This window comes from Cryptotermes secundus, unplaced genomic scaffold (assembly GCF_002891405.2).
Source record: "Cryptotermes secundus unplaced genomic scaffold, Csec_1.0 scaffold152, whole genome shotgun sequence".
Lineage (NCBI taxonomy): Eukaryota > Metazoa > Arthropoda > Insecta > Blattodea > Kalotermitidae > Cryptotermes > Cryptotermes secundus.
This window is the reverse complement of record NW_019720705.1, coordinates 2,023,366-2,038,814: the sequence shown is the minus strand read 5'-3', so window position 1 is coordinate 2,038,814 and position 15,449 is coordinate 2,023,366. Positions and strand designations below refer to the sequence as shown.

General features: G+C 39.2%; 3 protein-coding genes across 6 annotated transcripts in view; 1 reads left to right on the top strand and 2 right to left on the bottom strand.

The window, feature by feature from the left end:
* The window catches only part of LOC111871108, a 286,680-nt gene that overhangs the window by 25,424 nt on the left and 245,807 nt on the right, over positions 1-15,449 (bottom strand). The gene's annotated exons all lie outside the window — the stretch shown is intronic.
* LOC111871512 lies at positions 888-3,148 on the top strand. Of its 2 annotated transcripts, XM_033754186.1 has the most exons (3): positions 888-1,010; positions 2,412-2,516; positions 2,647-3,148. In XM_033754186.1, the coding sequence occupies exons 1-3, from the start codon at positions 981-983 to the stop codon at positions 2,989-2,991; spliced, it is 480 nt and encodes a 159-aa protein (XP_033610077.1). In that variant the 5' UTR covers positions 888-980; the 3' UTR covers positions 2,992-3,148. The 2 variants fall into 2 exon arrangements, with proteins under 2 accessions (XP_033610077.1, XP_023720442.1); XM_023864674.2 differs by lacking the exon at positions 2,412-2,516 and having other exon boundaries at positions 2,545-3,148.
* LOC111871382 (chitin-binding lectin 1-like) overlaps positions 9,205-15,449 on the bottom strand; it is a 157,135-nt gene continuing 150,890 nt past the window's right edge. For 2 of the 3 annotated variants that reach the window (XM_033754182.1, XM_033754183.1), the window contains exon 2: positions 9,205-10,448. In XM_033754182.1, the coding sequence (XP_033610073.1) occupies positions 9,792-10,448 (657 nt within the window). In that variant the 3' untranslated portion in view covers positions 9,205-9,791. Of the gene's footprint in view, positions 10,449-11,513; positions 11,614-15,449 lie in introns of those variants that run through there. The other variant, XM_023864472.2, reaches the window with a different exon arrangement.

Sequence of the window (15,449 nt, the reverse complement as noted above, 5' to 3'; positions counted from 1 at the left end):
TAATACTCCTGAAATAATATTCCAAGAAAATTATTTTTTCTATAATTTCTGTCTGAAAATTGTGCTGCGGCCTATACACGCACGCGGCCTATGCATGCGTAAATACGCCGAGACAGCTGGCAGACTTAAAACGAGACATAACCAAACCATCCATGCTAGAGTCGTTGTAATCAGCCATGATTAGATGGATGTCGAGCAGCCTCCATCTACCACGCCGTTAACTGCTGGGTTAACGGCAGATTTAACGGAAGTATCAGACACTCCAGCTTCGGATGTGCTGGGGGTAAATACTTGGTCAGGCGCAAGCTTACCATAATACAGGGCAATTAAGCATCCTGAAGGCCAGACACCAACGTCATTGATTATCGAAAATTCATCCTCAGTAACAATAATATGTTAAATTTAGTTCTAAGCCTGGTGCAGACCAACTTTTTAAGGCTTAATTGCTGCTTGAGGGACTTGTGTACGTCATCAGCAGTGACCTCTGGGCTAAATCTAGAAATAAAAAGTGCTTTCGTCCTTTCCTTCTTCGCAATGACAGGCAGGGATGGAGAATTACGAACCCCAATAAGCGGCTGTATATAAAATGAAGAAAATTAAGGCAGATGACTTAACCAGAATCCCAAAATCGCGACGGAAAACACGTGTTTTCCATTCGAATAGACACAGTGGCCCTCATTTACTTCATCTGTTTACTCGTTAGAAGGACGATTTCGCCAGAAGCCATAAATGTCAGAAACAATGTATACATTAAGCTTATGATCGAAAGAACTTGCAAGGTTGTGTCGGTACAATGAAGAGCGATATCATTTTAAAGCGTGAGGCATATACATATATATATATACCGTCTTAAATACAGCATTGGCAAATTTAGCTGAAGTTACTCGCTCTTTCAGAGACGAAGCATTCAGCAGGTGGCAGCACGGTACTGAGCACTGACAGCTGTTGTAGAGAAGTGAGGTTACGGTTGAATTTATAAAATGGGAAACACATTGAAGGTGGCAATGATGGTGAGTTACACATTCAATTATTCTCTGTTCTGTATATATATATATATTGTATAAATTACAGATTCTCAGAAAAGTTGATTAAAACAATATAAATTTCGGCTGAAGAAAACTTGGCCATAGTGGCCTCTATTGACTATTTTCGAACTACCGTATTTACGCATGTATAGGCCGCACATTTTTTGCCAAAAATTCAAGAGGAAAACTGGGGTGCGGCTTATATTCGAAATATTCGAAATCACACTTCATTTAAAAAAATATATTCATAATTAGTAATACAGGGTGTAATACTCCTGAAATAATATTCCAAGAAAATTATTTTTTCTATAATTTCTGTCTGAAAATTGTGCTGCGGCCTATACACGCACGCCGCCTATACATGCGTAAATACGGTATTTAAGAAAAGAGAGACAATCCTTATAACAAATTACATGTACTTTCTCCGTCTTTCTATGCATTAACATTATTTTTTCTTTAAATATTACATCACACGATCTTGATTTCGTTTAATTTAAATAGACACTGCTTCAGATTATTAACTTATTCTATGTATTTTATAAAGAAAGTCAAGATTGTGGTAGGTCTCTCCTGGTGTCTGTCCTCCTAAGAAACTCTGAACGAAATAACAGATTTTCCTGAAATTCGAAAAAATATATTACTGATAGAGGTCACTCCATATTTGCTATAATGAATTTATTACCATAAATAGTAGTAAAGGTGACCTGTGCAATTCTGAAGCAGGTGAGATATTAGATTGGCCCAAGGTGATTCTATTATGGAGAATGGCCGAAACTTACTTACACAATTTACAGGCAGTTTATTCAGTATGACTCACTCACTCACTCATGGAGCTGAGCCTTTCTGGAGGAGCCGCCAATTCTGCAGCTACTCAAGAATTTCCCAGCAGTTTATGTAACCCGAAGGCCCATTACCGTGTTCACAAGAGCCCTCCACTGGTCCCCATCCTGAGCCAGATCTGTCCAATCCATACTATCTCATCCCATTCCTCTATGATAAATTTTACTACTGTTCACCCACCTACGCTTTGGTCTTCCCAGTGGTCTCTTTCCACCTGGCTTTCCCACCAATATCCTATATGCATTTCTCTTGCCTCCATTCGTGCTACATGGCATGCTCATCTCATCCTCCTTGACTTGATCATTCTAATTATACTTGGAGAAGTGTACAAGTTATGAAGCTCCTCATTATGCAGTTTTCTCCAACCTCCTGTGACTTCACCTCTCTTCGGTCCAAATATTCTCCTCAGCTCCCTGTTCTCAAACACCCTCAGTCTATGTCTGTATGTAAAACAGATCTTAAAACGTTCATGTTGAATACTGACCTGAACAAACTAACATTATAAAATTACTTACTATTAAATAACTGTAAATAATTTCGTTACAGATTATGTTGGCAACATGTGACCAGTTAATTATGACCCAGTCGGATTCAACCGATGGGATTGGAGAAGATACCGCTGTTGTATACGGGCATCTGGAGTACTCTGACNAAATAACTGTAAATAATTTCGTTACAGATTATGTTGGCAACATGTGCCCAGTTAATTATGACCCAGTCGGATTCAACCGATGGGAATGAAGTTGCCGCAGTTGCATACGGGCATCTGGAGTACTCGGATGTGGCAGTTCTAGCTGCAACAGCCACATGCTCAGCCACAGGAGTGTTTCGTGTCCCCGGAAACTGCTCTTTGTTTCAAGTCTGCACCCCTATCGGTTCTGGAAATTTTCTGTCCAGCCTCGGAGACTGTGAAAACTTGAATTTCGATCCCGGTACTTTAGAGTGTTCCAGCACTTATGTCTGCTCAAATTGTACAGAGCCGGGCTTCTACTGCAATACCAACACAACATTTACCTTGTGCGCTGCAGCTGGCGTTTCCATCGTAGACGAAACTGTGTGCCCGTCGGGTTATTACTGCAATCAGAAGTGCATTTCCCCTTGTCTGAATTACATACCAGACTGCTAACATGTCTTCATCATTGAGCTTGGTCTAAACACTTGCCTACACTTTAGAACATCTTACGGTAAGCAGGACCTGAGGTTTTCAAAGAGGTGGTTATGAAGAGTTATGTTTTCTCGGATATAGCGCCATGTAGGCCGCGCCATAGCTCAAGCGGTTAGTCGCTGGCTTCCCACCGCGGCGGCCCGTGTTCGATCCCGGGTCTGGTCAAGTGGGATTTGTGGTGGACAAAGTGGCGCTGGGGCAGGTTTTCTCCGAGTACTTCGTTTTCCCCTGCCAATCTTCATTCCACCAATTGCTCCACAATCACCCTCACCTATCATCTGGGGCTGGTACAATAGGCCACAAGTGGCCGCAGTACAAGGGACTTAGTCCCACCCCAGTAGCAATAAAAAAACGCCATGTAATCCGTTGAAAGTCGACAGACGTCCAGGAAGGACACGTCGCCACCATCTTCAAGTCGAAGAATAAGCTAAGCACGTAACCAGAGGGAAGCGGTTAGCCAACTGATTTTTTATTTGGTTTATTCTTAAACTCTGAGAATGGATGGGGTATTTTCCTGCATAAACATCGGTTGACTTTCAGCGGACTTCATGGTGCTACTTCCCAGAAGACAGAGCTATTCAACTTACATTAATACTACTCAAACTGTGGGTCACGACCTAGTCTAAAGGAGGGTGGGAGGCTCGCGGACATCTGCAGAATTGCTTAAACTGCAGCCATATCTAAGCACAATTCTGGCAAGTCGGGAAGTCTGTAAGGTTTCATGCAGATATCTTCTGGAAATTCTGCTGTAGCCAGGATATAGTTTACTTCAGGTGCGGAGAGGCTGTAATGCTGTTCATGTTCATGCTAACACCGTACAGCCTGCAGCAGTACGTAGCAGAACTGCACTTCTCGCCGGCAGGCAGAAATATGGGGTAACGTAAATTCATGTGTTATGATAGTGGGTTGAGTTATTGTACGTCTGAAAACTCATGATTGAAATTATTTCCAATGTATTGCTCGTGGGTCTGACGGTGTTCTTCATCTTCCATATGTTATAGCCTGTAGGAGAAAAGAATGTGCGTTTAAATACAAATTGTGCAACCATAATTTCAAAAATCAACGGACACTATTCAGAATCTTGGGAGTTCTTCATACAGTAACTTTGTCTGAATATATTCTGCAGGATTGTATTCGATATCGCACAAAAGAAAGAAACATTTTAGCAGAAATAGCATAAGGCATATACCAAAAAAAAAAAACTTACACAGTCCGAAAGAAAGGAAATGCAGCTTAATGGATAAGCGATATAACTATGCTTAATATTTATTCTATTCTTCTGAGGTAGCTTAGTTGTTTGAGGCACTATGCTACAAGCTGGAAGATCGAGGGTTCAAGTCCCGATGAGGTCATGGAATTTTTTCTTTGCAGTTGACCTAATCCTTCCAGCAGCACTATGGTCATGGGGTCGACTCAGCCTCTAACACAAATGAGTACAACATTCTTGGAATATTTTTGGGGGTAAAGGACGGCCGGAGCGTAAGGCTGGCAATCTTGCCGCCATCTATGAGCCGGTTGTCTAGAATATGTAGGAACTTCAACATCCCACAACCCCATGGGTCTCCACGGCCTGTTACAAGAACACCTTTACTTTACTTACTTTACTTACCTTCTTCTGGAGTAACATGGCGTAATGCATCCTCATGCAATCATTAAACAGTGTTAAAATATACGGAACTTGCCCAATTTCGATAAAATATGCATGGAATAATAAAGCTGGAAATAAGCCTGATAAATCTCATAACTGAAATACATTTTGCCTGGAATCAAATTTTGAGTGGAAATGGTTTCCGGAAGTTATAAGTCAGGAAAAGCGGAAATATCCCAATCAGGACAACCACGAAATTTCTATCTTACATTGATTTTGTGTTTTATGGTGAAATATCAGTCCAGTGACAGAGCATAACTTTAGATGCTCATACCAATTCATCGTAAAAATACTTCTTTTGAAAGTGACAATGTGGAATGAAAATTGAATAAAAATATAATGATGATTTTCGCAAAAATGGATAAATTTAAAAAATTAAACACTTTTCAGTGTGAATTAGTGCAGAAAGATTTTGAGAAAACACGATATATATATATATACACACAAGCACAATTCAAAATGTTTCAATTTCTTTGCATAACCCATCTGGATTACTAAGTTAACTGACTAAAGCATTGTATTATACTTTCCAAAATGAATATTACTTAATCCTTAAATACCACAAATTACGCAGTCTGGTTTCTGAATGAATTGGCACGCAAAACTTCACATTAAGAAGCTGTCCTTTTGTAATGTATCTTTTTCGAAAGAAATTAAACAAAGTTCTTGAGGTTAAAGAATGCCAGTTCCAGAGTTTACAGGGCTAAGAAGCACATAGGTCTCACACAGATTTCTGTCAGTTGTGAGTGCTGAAACATGCACCGCCTTCACAAGTTTTCACGAAACTCTCCATATTACCAGTATTTTGCAGTAAATCATGTGAACAATAAGATTAATGCAGAAATTTAGCTTGCATGAAATGAGGTTCCCTTGAAGTGTCAGCCCAAATATATGAAAGAATCTCCTGCAACCAGTCCAAAGAGCTCAAGGCTGGTTGTACACAAATTTGTGTCTTAGATTGAACCAAGGTTTAACAACACCCCTCTTGAGAATCTCAGCTCTAGTAGTATTAGCTAATGTTATACTGTTAATGCTCTTACAATAAATGTAATGTTTACACACATATATTGTTTCTTGTCTCTTTTGTGTCCTTTACATTTGTCCTACCAGAGCATACACTTACAAATCTTTTGATCGATTAGCACACTTTATAAATTGTCTGACTTCGTGAAGCAGGATCCTTCTTGAGAAATTTCAGCTATTCAAGAAATTCCCCTCTTTTATGGAACCAGAAGACCTATTGTCATGTTCGCACAAGACCGTCACTTGTCTCTATTCTGAGCCTGCTGAATCAAATACACACCATCACACGCCAAATGTTTAAAGCCATTTTAATACCGCTGAACTACATTTAGANGGGGGGGGGGGTTGTTCTCTTCAGACATTCAGAATAAGGGCTTTCATGCCCTTCTATTCTAATTCTCGCGTGCTACATGCAAATTTCATTCCACCCTCACTTATCTGGGTACCCCAATGAAATTGGACAAAGTGTAAAAATACAAAGTTTTTCATTATGAAATTTTCTATACACAATCATTTCCTTCTTCTTAAATTCAAACATTCTCCACGTTATGCTGTTCTAAAACATCCTCAATGCAAGTTGATTCCTCAAAGGAGAGATCCAAATGTAAGGCTTAAGAGCACATCGCAAACACAGTTAATTGTAGGTACTGATCTTACCAGAAAACGCAAACATTGCTTAAATATGTGCTGATTACTTGCTGTCTGAGTGCTTTCGTATTCATACTGGGTTAAAATTATTATAACCACAGACACAAACTACTTCTCAAAATTCGTATGAAATATTTTTGGTGTGATGGAGCAATGTGACGATTATGTTTGAATTTTTTTATGTTCACATGAAGAAAAGTCATCACACAGTGAAATTATGAACGAAGTTTGAAGTACGGAAAGTAGTTGAGTAACGCTGTAGACAAAATAATATATACATTTCTCTTCTCATCATTCGTGCTACATGCCCTACCTCCTTGACTTGATCATTCTAATTATACTTGGAGAAGAGTACAAGTTATGAAGCTCCTTATTATGTATTTTTTCAACTTCCCGTCACTTCATATCTCTTCGATCCAAATATTCTCCTCAACACCCTGTTCTCAAACACCCTCAGTCTATGTTCCTCCCTTAATGTCAGAGACCAAGTTTCACACCCATATAGAACCAGAGGCAAAATTATAGTTTTGTATATTCTAATTTTTATGATTTTGGACAACAGACGAGAAGACAAAAAGGTTCCGGACTGAATGGTAGCAAGCATCACCCCAGTTCACTCTCTTCTTAATTTCTCCTCGAGTGAACTTTCGATTGTTAGTGGCGTTAGCAAATATTTGAACTGTGCCACATTTAGAAAGGACCTATTAGCTATTTATATGTCATGATTTATCTACGCATTCTGGTGACGATACAGCAAAACATGCTCAGTTTCTCTGTGTTTACTTCTAGATCAACCTCCTTAGTAGCCTCAGGTGGTGTTTCGGAGTTTTCCTTTATGATATCACCCAGCAGATTCACATCATCAGCAAAGACCCACAGCTGATTTGTCCCGTTTACTTTCAGTCCCACCTGGTTTTCCTGGACCTTTCTAATGGTATATTCTAAAAAGACACGATTTAAAATAACATTGAAACGATACTTAAATACATATACATTCTACTCTACTGATGAATAGCTATTGTCTATAAAATAACTTATGTATCTTTAAATAGCCTGTTTGTAGTCACTGTGTATTCTTGGTTTCTCTTGTGTGAGAACTCCATTGGGACTGTACATATGTTTTGTATTCATATGACATATTCCACATCCTACAGTCATTTTGACTAACTTTGGATCCATGGAATGAAATTCAGTGTAAAGCAAAGTTGAAAGGCAGTGGCAATGAAGCATCTCCTTCCTTCTGGGACGAAAGGTCATCTATAAAATAGTTTCGGAGTCAGGAACGTAGACATCTCTCTCTCTCTCTCCCCCTCCCTCTCTCGTTTTCGCGGAGAAATGTTCTACTTATACGAAAGAGAATAATATGAATCCAGATTCCGAAGAAGCATTTCAGCTGTTCTTCTTTGAATAGAAGTAACTATTCCATTTCCTCAGTGTTCATTCATAATGTACGTAAGAGCTGAGAACGAAACTGAGCGGTGTTTCGTAAATATCAGAGGTTTCAAACGCTGTCAGTGTGTTAGTGTCTGGGTGAACTGTAGGCTGTTATATACTTTACTGCTCTTAATGTAAATAGTCCTAGATTGAGACTAATTCTTAAAAGTACTAGGGTTCTAGAAAAAAAGTATGTAATGGGGTTCATCATGATTTGTAGTTTACTCTTCACCAAATACTATCACAAACCAACAAGGAAGAGATTGGCGGAGTATGTAGCTCGCATGGGAGCCACGGAGAAAGCATACCGGTACTGAATTTCAGTCGCAATAGAATTTGAAACCACAAGATGGGAATAATATTAAAATGATTCTTAATTATATAGAGCGAGAGCACGCGAATTTGTTCCTAATGAATCTTGGGGTTTCATAAAATACAGTGACTTTCTTGACTGTCGAAATGACTATCACTTTCTGTTCCATGGGGTTACTGTGACTACGGTACTTCGGTGTCTTCGAGACATGCTGTGAGCTTTCCATTTCGGTTGTTATTAAGGGAGATTCGTCTGGAATGAGTACATGTCCGCCTTACGCAGTCACATAACTTTACATATTGTCATAAAATTGGCAATTTGTTGGAACATGTCAACGCATGCATACACATATGTAATCAGACTCCCATATCATTCCCTGCATTTCAGCAACTGTAGTCTTTAGGTTTCAGAATTGAATAATGTCCCCTAGACGTGAAAGGACGAGAGTGGTAGCAATGTCGGGGGTCAGAAATAAAATATGCAGTACAAAACTCTGATATTTACTACATAAATTCTGCATTTGACACAGAACAAATCATTCAGCCCAAAACAACGTTAGGAAATCTTATTTCTACAGTTATCCTGGATTGTGATGTATACTTGTACGTTGATGGCATGTATTTAATTCCTAGCCGTGGAGGTAACAGTTCACAGATTCTATGAAATGTGTATAATATCACATGCGATATATTAATTTCCACTTCAAAGAATATAATTTCAATATATTTCAAGTTACATAACGTATACATAGCAACGTACTTTAATAAATATACGTATTTGAAACAAATCTTACGTAAATAAAATGCAATAACTACAGATTGAATCCATGTAATATATAATAGATCATGTTTAGATATACTTCATTTTTCCGATATATTATATACATAAAATAAAATCTACCATTATACGTATATGTCTAGTTCATTTTCATGTTGTCAAAATATTTCGGTATTACAAGATGATCTTCACAGGTTTTAACATATTAAAAGAAAACGTACGAAAACATATAGATATATAAAATAAAGTATTTGAAACATGTGAATTATGAATTTATTATGAATTTTTAAATGAAATATTACATTAAATCTCAGTGGCATAGTCAGTACAATTTCCTTGGTTAAGCTTCTCCTTGCATATGAATTGTTTCTTTACATTCGCTAATGAAATTTATTCTGAATGTTACGTGTCTGTTTTTATTCACAATCCGCTCCTTCAAGCAGGCAAATGTAGCTGTAAATCAATAGATTCATACGTAGTATTAGAGGGATGTTCGGTTAGAACTTCTGCAGGGAGGTTTACTGTTGTTCTCTCATTCATGGAAAATACCCGTATAATACCTTTATTAGGACACGACCAGTTCCTTTCAAACCCTTTACCATTCATCAATGACCAGTGATCCCACCATTCGACTCTAGGGCGAATAAAGGTCTCAGGAGTTATGATGTTTAAAAAATTTTTAAAAATTCCTGTTCGTACTAGTGATAAGATTGTACACTTCCTGAGACTGCATCCCGGCGTCACACAAGCTATAAACATATAATTACGATGTCATATTTTTGTAAGTGAGCGGACGGACGGACGGACGGACGGACGGAGAGACGGCCTAGTGGACAGTGGTTTGCAGATATTACGACCCAGCTGCAGTGAAATAGGAATGGGTACCGGTGCAATGAGGCCAACGCCCATAGAATGTTATTAACAGTTCGGCACGTATTGAAGGCATGGAAACGCGCAAACATCGTTGCAGAAATAACCCTGGGGGCAAGTTATATCGGATGCAAATGGACGACCGGGTTCAGCACACATTGTAAATGTCGTTTGGCTTGTGCAAATGAAACCATATCCAATGCAAGTTGGGGGTCTTGGTGTAGTTGTTGTTGTTGTCTGTGCCGGTGGTGGCGGTGGTGGTGGCCAATATGGTGGCGGCGGTGGTGGTGGCCAATATGGTGGCGGCGGTGGCGGATACCACACTGAAGGAGGGTACTGGATTTTCTCTAAACAATTAAAAGAATCAGAAGACACACACAGACGAGTATGAGGATTGTACACCAGATCTCCAGGACAATCTTCATGGTATTCTACGAATGTACCAGCTGGTTTCTCGACGCACCAGTAATATTTAGAGCAATCTACTGGGTCCGGGCGCTCTCCTGGTGTACATTCCAATTTCGGAGTTCCCTCCTTTGTAGCACTCCCTTGTTCGTCGTAAACTGTGAAGTTATCTGCATTTGCGAGAACCGTATAACTCATAGTGAAGTTGTCTGGATTTTTGAGGTCTCTCTTTCCATCTTGAATTACAAGACTCAAATCCGGGTCAGCCAGTATGAAGTCTATACATGTTGCGAATAGAACCTGCAAGAGAAAGTGCTGTACACAATTTTCATGAATTAATAAGAAGTACGCCTACTACAATTAACTTCCAATCTCAGAGTTTTCCCTCCATGCGAACGAATAATATTCACTGCCATGTTTGTCCGTACGTAGAACTCAAATGCACGGACACAGCTTACGTGACCGTTTTAGTGTCCACTTGCGTCTGACTTCTATATATACGTGTGCGTCAGACATGGTAAGGTATGGTGCTTCTTCTAATCTATTAACCCGTTTCGTATTTCGGATATATTTTCTTCAGGAAGTAGGAAAAAATGTTTACGCTTTTAATGTTCGAAACAAGCAAATATGTGACATTAACCAGAAAAATGTCACTAATTACGAATCGCTGGACAAAGTGGAGCTGCTGCAGGTTTTCTCCGAGTACTTCGGTTTCCCCTGCCAATCTTCATTCCACCAATTGCTCCACAATCACCCTCACCTATCATCTGGGGCTGGTACAATAGGCCAGAAGTTGCCGCAGTACAAGGGACTTAGTCCCACCCCACTAGCAATAAAAAAAATTGCGAATCGCACCAGAGATTGGAAATTTGTACATATTTCTCACCCATCTTATGAGTGCTACATGATCCTCCTATCTCGTCACGACTGATTTCGTCCCTTTCAAAATATTTGGGGGAGAGAACAAGTCATGAAGCCCCTTGTCGTGGAACTCTCCCAAACCTTCTTACCTCCAAATATTCTCCACGACATGCTCTCAAATACCCTTAACCTGGGTACGTGCGCTAATGTGACAGACCCGTACAGAGCAACAGATACAATTACATTACCTCATACCCGCCATCAAAGTTTACCTTTAGGTGCCAATGGGGTTAGTTACTAACATTTCTGGTTATGAAGGAGAGCAATTGGTTCACATAGATATTCAGAAAACCAGTATATTGAAAGGCCTATTACAGAGAAATAATAATATTTTCGAATAATAGGTGTTTGCTTAGATAAAATAGAAAATACAACACGACTCTGGAAGGAGTACAGTTTAGTCAAGAGACCTGAAAGTGACAGATAGAGGCAAAATGAACTCACCGTCAAAACTGATAGCCATTCAATTCTCATTTTACAATATAAACCTTCTTGCGTAACTATAGGCGACCATTTGTTGCTGTAAGGATAGCGCAGCTGAGTGTTTTACGGAGATCCAAAAACTGTGCGTCTTCACGTGAAAAATGAGAATATATAGTTCTCGAAGAAGAAAATGTAAAACAGTACCATTTACGTATTCTGTAAATAATACTCTATAAACTCCGACACAGATTTCGTGCCCCCAAAATGTCAATTAACCTTATATCACAGGTAATCTCGACGACCTTCACACAAATTTGCTTATCAGGATCAAATTTAAAACCTTGATTTAATGCATATATATCTATCTAAGTCTCTACAGTCCTTTGTTGAACCTTGGCCGCTTTTTTAGTTTCTTAATCCTATACACACAGAACAACACAGACACTCACGTCTTGAGTGGCATTCAAACCCTCGATCCCAGATTTCGAGTGATCGAAGTCTGTTCATGCCTCAGAAGACGCGCCAATGTGATCAGCATGTGGTAGCCGAAAATTACTTAATAGGTTTGTAAAAAACAGAGATTTCCAAGCATACCTCATAAAATATACTTTCCTATTTCTCTGACACCCAGTACTGTAGATCATGTGTCATTAATATACGGACATAATCTTCTCACTTAATACGTTGGGCGAAGTTGTAAAGTAAATGAAAAAAAAAAAAAGGAAAGGTAACCCTGTAACAGGCCTTGGAGGCCTATAGGGTTGTGAGACGTTGAGGTTCGCACATTTTCTAGGCAATCGGCTCACAGGTGGCAATAAGGATGTCAGCCCTACGCGCCGGCCGCCCTTTACCCCCAATAATATTCCTGGTACTCATTTCTGTTAGAGGCTCAGTTGACCCCAGGATCATAGTGCGGCTGGAAGGATTAGGTCAATTCAATAAAAATCTAATGACCTCATCGGGACTCGAACTGGCGACCTTCCGGCTTGTAGCATAGTGTCTCAACCAACTACGCCACCGCGTGCCCCTAAATTCATAAAAAACAACATATAATATTGTAGTAAATATCTCATCATTTTTCTTGTAGAGAAGACACAGGCAGATCAAATTTCTAACTGAACAGTGTCAGTCATTCTCCAAATATATTTGGATCTTAATTTCTTTGTGAACTCAATTTTGATTTGTTACTCTCGTTCTCAAATATTTGTCACAGTAAAATCGAAATGTAGCATTTCAGGTCATCACAGCAGTGATCCTGAAGCGTTATATATTCTGGGATATAAAGCCGTTTACTTCGTTGCCAGTCAACCAACGTTTCGGAGAAATATGTAGCCTCCATCTTCAGGACTGAAAAATAAGACAAGCAAGAATCCAGCATGATTCAGGTAGCAAACAGAGCTCTGCCTGCTACCTGTTTCAAGCTGGTTATATCCCAGGAAATAAAAATCTTCATAATTCGAAATGATTACAGTTTTACGATTTCACAATTAGTGTCACATGTTGTAATTCATCCGAAGAAAACAGTCTTAACTTGATTTGGACAATTCATTGTAATCATGTAATATAATTTTCAGTTACATCGGTAAAATATCACAAATTACTAATTTTTACGAATGAAACTTAATATTTTAAGATGAAAAAATCACTGTGCAATAAAGGCACATAATGGAACCCTCACCTGTGTGCTAGAAACGTAGGCCTGCTTGTTTGATAAGTAAGCTTAAAGACTGTTTACCGCTAAGAAAAATATCTAATTTGAATTTTCACCTTCAACTACAACAAATATGACACAGAGCTCATGATACCTTAAGATAAGAAGAAAATAGTGCAGTGATAGTTATACACGTGCATCAACAACGCTCCTTGTTCTTTAATGTTGTCCTGTATGTGTTTTTGTGGCCCGCTGTGTTGTTTCTCTTTTTTTAAAGAACCCTCTTCTCGAGAACAAGAGGGCACACATTCGGCACCCTCCAAAAGAAATAATGAGAGGGACGACACGAACCAGATTGGTTTACGAATTCCAATAGAATCTTAACAAACCAACTATAAATATTTTAAAGTATTGGAACAGCCGCTGTAGTTGTAAAGACTTTAGATTTTACAGCCAATTGTATATTATTAATATTATATGTATACAGTTTAACTTTCAGAACATATATTGTAATAGTAGCGTCTAACTTTATTGATGTAAAGGTGTCCCTCTGATGATGGTCTCTGAAGACCGAAACGTGTAAGGGCATGAATAACTGAAATAAGAAAATCTTAACCAGTCACACTGAACGGAACTATTTAGCTTTTTCGAAATACACACTGTTTTCGATGTACAGGATAATGCAGGGATCGTAAGGCGAAAGTCGACACCTGTTGCTGATTTGCGTTTTTGTATAGGCCTATGAAAAGTAGGGTCTCCTATAATGAGGTGGTATGCGTACCAAGTTTGATGGAAATCTGTCGCTGGATTTTAGGGGATCAGGCGGACTGACATGTGGGTACATGAGACTTCCATGGGCTTCTCTTTCCATATGAGGTCTGCAAGAAAACTTGTTAAAAGTATCGCATATCACCGAAAACATAAAAAAGTTGAACATTTTAACAGTGACAAAATATGACGTAGGAATTATTACTTCTTGCGAAATTGTTTATCAAATTGTGGGTATATCTATTCGCAGTTCTGACAAGCCAATCAGATGTGGTATGGGCGCTTTCAGAAAATGTGGCTGCAGCCGGGGAAGAATTTCGTGGATCTGTGGTCTAGTGTTCAGAGTTCCTGGCTACAGATCCAGATTCGATTCCCTGTGCTACCAGATTTTATAAGTAATGAGTCTGGAATGGGGTGCACTCAACCTCGTGAAAATAACTGAGGAGATATTTCAAGGAAATAGCGTCTCCAGTGTAGAAAACCGAGATGAATGGCCGTGGGGATTCGTTGTGCTGACCACTCGACACCCTCTATCCGCTAAAGTAGGCACTAACTTCGCTGACAAGCGGCGGTGGCTAGGTCGGTATAGTTCACTTGCGGAGTAAAACAACGGAGTATTTTGTAAACAATGAAGAAGGCAGGAAGAAATACAGGAGACTGAGGAATGAATTGAAAAGAGCCACGGACAGGGCCAAAAAGGAATACCTTGAGAAGATATGTAACGAGATTATAGAATTTCAAAGGACAGGACGTTATGATTTAATGTACATGAAGACAAAAAACTAAGATGGAAAGAGATCCATGGGATTCAAAATATTGGCATCGAAGACTCCCAGGGGAATAGAATAGTAGATCAGAGGCAAGTGCTGAAAATTTGGGGAAATTATATTACAGAATTATATGATCGACCTAATCGGCCAGAAACCTTAGAAGTTGAACCGGAAGAAGAAGTAGATACAGACGGGAAAGGGCCATATATTTTACAAAGTGAGGTGGAAAAAGCTATCAAGGAAATGAGGAAGGGAAAGGCTACAGGAGATGATGATGTACCTGGAGATGTGCTCAAGTTACTGGGAGAAGGTGGTTTGAAAACACTGACAAAACTAATGAACACCATATATGAAAGTGGAGAGTGGCCCAAGGACTTTACAGAAGTTACAATGATTGCCTTAAAGAAAAAGACAAAAGCTACAAAATGCAGCGACCATCGCACAATAAGTCTTATTGCACATACAGCAAAGATAATAGCAAAGATACTTAAAAGAAGAATCGAAAGGAAAATAGAGGATATACTTGGAGAAGATCAGTTTGGATTTAGAAGAGGAAAAGGAACCAGGGATGCAATTGGGATGATGAGAATTATAGCAGAACGAACTTTGGAGATAGATGAAGAACTGTGTGCTTGCTTTCTAGACTGGCAGAAGGCATTTGACAGGGTAAACTGGACCAAATTAATGCAGATCCTAAAGGAAACAAGTGTCGATTGGCATGAAAGAAGATTGATTAGCAAATTGTACATGGATCAGAAAGTTAGAGTA

Coding starts and splice junctions, on each gene's coding strand:
- LOC111871512 (XM_033754186.1), top strand. CDS start 981: ATGGGAAACACATTGAAGGTGGCAATGATG. Junction 1,011..2,411: donor CATTGAAGGTGGCAATGATG/GTGAGTTACACA, acceptor ATTTCGTTACAG/ATTATGTTGGCAACATGTGA.